Source organism: Gymnodraco acuticeps, unplaced genomic scaffold (genome assembly GCF_902827175.1).
Source record: "Gymnodraco acuticeps unplaced genomic scaffold, fGymAcu1.1, whole genome shotgun sequence".
In the NCBI taxonomy this organism is placed as follows: Eukaryota; Metazoa; Chordata; class Actinopteri; order Perciformes; family Bathydraconidae; genus Gymnodraco; species Gymnodraco acuticeps.
In genome coordinates, this window is record NW_022992088.1 from 35001 (window position 1) to 40411 (window position 5411).

The window sequence follows — 5411 nt, forward strand, 5'->3', positions numbered from 1 at the left end:
CAAGTCCTTCCTTCATTCCTTCCTCCCTTTAATTATCCCTCTCTTCCTTCCTTCCTTCCTTCCTTCCTGTGTTGCCTGCCTTCCTTCCTTCCTTCCTTCCACGTTTCACCATATACATTTCCCATAAACACATCTAAAATCACAGATCCGTCCTGAATAAAAAAAGTGTTTTTATTCCATCTCCTCTCTACTCGTTAGCATGTAAATCTATGCTAATGAATGCAGGGCAGAATATTCCAGAACGTTCTAATGTGTCACCTCAGAGCGGAGGAGCCGACGTGTTAATGAAGAGACCACACACACACACACACACACATTTGGTGTTGTTAGACTCTCATTGCCTATCTGACAGTAAGACACACACACACATTTACACACACACACACACACACACACACACACACACACACACACACACACACACACACACACACACACACACACACACACACACACACACACATTTGGTGTTGTTAGACTCTCATTTCCTATCTGACAGTAAGACACACACACACATTTACACACACATTTGGTGTTGTGTCAGACTCTCCTTTCCTATCTGACAGTAACACACACACACACATACACACACACACACACACACACACACACACACACACACACACACAGACACACACACACACACACACACACACACACACACACACACACACACACACACACACACACACACACACACACACTGTCGAACACTTACAAAGAATCCTCTGTAATAGGAGATGTCACGTCGTGTCGAGGCGCAGGAACAACACTGTCAGGGAAAATTAACTTTATTTTCATATTGTTTCCAAACATGAGAGGAGAGAGGAGGGGCGTTTGATTTGTGTTAAAAGAGGAAGCAGAGTGTGTTGACAGGAAGTGCTGTGTTACAGACTGAAGAAGAAGAAGAAAAGGAAACTGAAATGGTTTGAATGTTTCTCCTCCCTTCTGCTGAACAGAATGAAGCAGCCATTTTCTATCTCTTCTTCTTCTTCTTCATTTCTACCTTTAAAGAGGACATATTCTGCTCATGTTCAGGTGTATATTAGATTCACTTATAAGTTGAATTTCCTGAAGTCACTGCAGTGGCAATCCGGAGTTTTGGGGATATTTTAAAGACTTAATTTAAACTCTTTAGTTTAGGGTGGGGAACCTTTTTTCTCTCGAGGGCCATTTCAATTTTTTCAACATCCTGCGAGGGCCGTACAAATTATTGACCTCTGCTTAAAAATACTAAAATCACAGCCCATTCATTTCGCCTTTCTTTCATGCTGTGCAAAGAAAAAGCAACCTCGTAATCCAGATATCTCACCATGACTCGCGCATGCATGCACGTGCACGGTTGTGGCATGACCACCAAAACAGAAAGATATGGACACAAGATGTGTGCAAATGTATTTAGTATCCATGTGAACATGATTTAAGTCGGGGGGGGGGGGCCTAACCTCCTAGGGGGGTCCGGGGGTATGCTCCCCGAACCTCCTCTAGGGGGGTTCGGGGGCATGCTCCCCCGGGAAGATTTGTTTTTAAAATGTTGAAGTTAAAAGCATCAATCTGGTGCACTGAGAGCAACATTAAGAGATCTATGGATACATCTCTCAACACCCATATGAAACAGAACTGTAAACAGATTTCTTTTTTTTACTGTCATATAGTATTTTATACCTGTTTACTTTATTCTCTTATTTTTGTATAACTATAATGATCATATAAAGATGTGCCTTTACCTCACTGGTTGGAGAAAAAGCTTCTTATATTTGTTAGCATAGCTAGCTAACCAGATGCTAATAACAACAAAGTTATTGACTGTATGATCAGTATGACAGATCGCCACTGGGCTTACAACTAAAACACAGCCACGCAGAAACTGCGGCATGTGTACGGCTCCTTATGGGTACTGAAGTGAGTAGCATGAGGCTGCAGCGTCGGAGAGTCGGAGACAGCAGTTACAGGACTGCACTTGTAGAACCGCACACACAGGTCCGACGGAGCACGTTCACATGAACGCCTGAAGCCCCTCAATGCAGTGCGCAATCTAACCCTTCCCTTCCCCCCATCCTAACCCTAACCACTCCCTACCTTTTTACCTAATCCTAATATTCCTTCCTCCCTCCCAAACCTCAATGTTTCAATGTTGATATGACGTAATTTAAATTAAATACAGGGTTTTAATTTAAAGCAGTTTTATTCTGAAAAACCCGGAAGTTCACACTAACTATTAATTTAACACTTTTATTCTGAAGATTCTTCATTTCCGGTTATCATTAGCATGTGGCTAACGTTTTGAAAACCGTGAATTGAAGGTGAAATGACATGTGATGTTGTACACTAAACACACTGGGATTAACACTCGTTTATTGACGCTGGAATAACATTTTATCAGAATTATTTATATATATATTAATAATATAAGATATAATATGTTACTTTACACAGTCTATGGTAAGTAGTAGTACACAACACAATACGCAAAACAACTAGGGTCGTGGGAGTGCGGTAGTGTAGTGCAGCCTCCGAGTCCGACGCTACAGCTTCATACTATTGACTGAAGTGCCGGAGCGGCGTTCTGGTGCTCTCCTTCAGCACTGCACCCCTGCCAGAGCTATATAGAGAGACCTGGCTCTGACCCCTGCCAGACGAGATACACCACGTGATGACACGTTAGGCTCGTGTTGTGTTCAAGGACCCTGACCTTGGCCAGGAAAACCAGGCACTCGTTTGTTTAATTATTTTGCGGTCTAGATTTCTTTAATTTTTTGCGTGTGTTTATAAATTACCTCGAGGGCCGTACCAAATGGTCTCGCGGTCCGTATACGGCCCGGAGGTTCCCCACCCCTGATTTAGTTGTTTTATGCAAGGCAACTAAAGATGAGTAATTATGGAGAAACTTTAAATATTTGAAAGTATTTTGGAGCTCATGCATTAAGGTTTTGCCAGGGTTAACAATGACACACAGGAAAAGGAGAACGACATATTTGAGGAGCTATAAAATGACATTAGAGCTGCACAAATTAACTGAAAAATGAATCTTTTATTATCATTTCAGTTCCTTTTAAAGCAAATAAAGCTCTTTTCAGCCCCTATAGCATGGAGATGTCCTGCTTTCCCCCATACTTGATATTTGAGTGAATATCTCTGTGTTTTTGACTGACAGGACAAGACATTATAAGATTTGGAGAACATTTGATGCACAATTTCGTGATTTTAATAAACATTTTGCAACAAAAGAATAGTGTTTTTTGCCTCTCAAATATGGATATTTCCTATTTATTGGATATCTTTGGGGTTTTAGGCGACAAAACCAGACATTGAAGCACTTTTAGAAAAATGTATGGACATATTACGTGATTTTTATAATCATTTAGGTCCTTTCTGCAGCAAAAACAGGCGGTTTTCTGCCTCTCGAGTGTAGACATTTCCTGTTTTCTCTGCGTTAAATATTAATAGTGGATGTATTTACTCAGACTTATTTATACTAAGTGAAAGGGTCCGAATTCAATTCCACACAAACTTCTTTACCTTTTGATTAAGATTGCACTCGAGATCCAAACTTCACGAAAAGACAGGAAACGTTTCCACTCAGATTTATTGATTTTGTACCAACATTAACTTCCTTCAGTACATCTAGTGTGTCTCATTAGATAATAATAATAAAGACGATTTCACACATTATTCAGTCGTTTCATAGAAGCTGAGGAATTAAAAGTAGTTCATACCAGAAAACTAGATTACACGTACTGTAAATGTTTATCATGTGTGTGTGTGTGTGTGTGTGTGTGTGTGTGTGTGTGTGTGTGTGTGTGTCACGATGTTTTAGCCACTAACAAACACAAACATGATAAAACAAAAGTGGCGTCTTCCTTCGTTCCCTTCTTCTTCTTCTTCTTCTTATCTATTTACATTTAGCTGCTGTTTATTTGTTCAGTCTTCTTCTATGGTGTTGTTGTTGTCGTTGTTGTTTACAGTCCAAAGGTAAATGTTTATTTTTTCTTCCACTTCTGGAGAGGTCGCTTGTTTTCTGTCCTTGTGTTGTCCTGATGGGGGGGGACTCGTCCTCTGGAGGAGATCACTCACCTTTCACTTTACCTGAGAGAAAGAAACAGAGATGAAAGAAACTTGAGTTAGAGTGTGTGTGTGTGTGTGTGTGTGTGTGTGTATGTGTGTGTGTGTGTGTGTGTGTGTGTGTGTGTGGTCTAGCATTACTATACTTGTGGGGACCTAAATCTGTTTACACAGTCACGTGTGGGGACTCGCCTCCCTTATGGGGACAAATTGGAGGTCCCCATAAGGGGAGTCATTAATTTTAGGGTGAAGACTTGGTTAGGGTTAGGGTTAGGCATGTGTTGGTTATGGTTAAGGTTAGGATAAGTCTCCAGGAAATGCATGTAAGTCAATGTAATGTCCCCTGAAGTGATGTATACATGGTATGTGTGTGTGTGTGTGTGTGTGTGTGTGTGTGTGTGTGTGTGTGTGTGTGTGTGTGTGTGTGTGTGTGTGTGTGTGTGTATGTGTGTGTTGGCAAGTAAACATATAAGTTCATACATTCAAAAGCACCATTTTTGAATATCATAAAACAAAAGTTTAAGCCTTAAAAGGATGAGTTGACAGCACTGTATAACCTGCTTCACCAGGACATATATAGATTTTATATTTATCATATCTTTAGTCTTTAAGTTCTTTAAATAAATAGTAATACATTTGGCTGATGACAAACATGGATTATACACATACGTCGCTCTCTAAAATGTGAATTGTAGAGAGAGAGACTGTAGAGTTTAAAACTGAAGTAATACAATTTCAAACACTATCAAAGTGTCGTCCAAAATCTCGTCCTCTGGAGGAGATCACTCACCTTTCACTTTACCTGAGAGAAAGAAACAGAGGAAAGAAACTGGAGTCAGAGGACAGTAAAGGGTGTGTGTGTGTGTGTGTGTGTGTGTGTGTGTGTGTGTGTGTGTGTGTGTGTGTGTGTGAGTGTGTGTGTCTGTTTGTGTGTTTCTTGTATGTGTCTATTCATGCAAGTTATGCATTCAAATGGTGTGTGTGAGTGTGGTGTGTGTGTGTGTGTATCATTGCACGAGAATGTACCTGTGTGTGTGTGTGTGTGTGTGTGTGGTGTGTGTGTGTGCGTGTGTGTGTGTGTGTGTGAGTGAGTGAAAGTGTTTGTTGGTGAGTGTGTTGGTGTGTGTATACCTGTGTGTGTTGGTGTGTTTGTGTGTGTGTGTGAGAGTGAGTGAAAGTGTGGGTTGGTGAGTGTGTTGGTGTGTGTGTACCTGTGAGTGAGTGAGTGAGTGAGTGTGTGTGTGTGAGTGAGTGAAAGTGTGTGTTGGTGAGTGTGTTGGTGTGTGTGTGTACCTGTGTGTGCCTGGTCCCAGATGTAGGTGTTGAGGATTTCTCCGAGTGTGTAGAAA

At 41.0% G+C, this 5411-nt stretch overlaps 1 protein-coding gene across 1 annotated transcript; it reads right to left on the reverse strand.

Annotated features, from left to right (window-relative positions):
- Window positions 1-3182: 3182 nt before the first annotated feature.
- On the reverse strand, window positions 3183-5411 carry aig1 (androgen-induced 1 (H. sapiens); the record flags this gene model as incomplete). Its single annotated transcript, XM_034202643.1, is given in 3 exon segments — window positions 3183-4086; window positions 4853-4864; window positions 5356-5411. Coding segments are annotated over 3 exon segments (88 nt in total), but the record flags the coding sequence as incomplete, so codon positions are not given.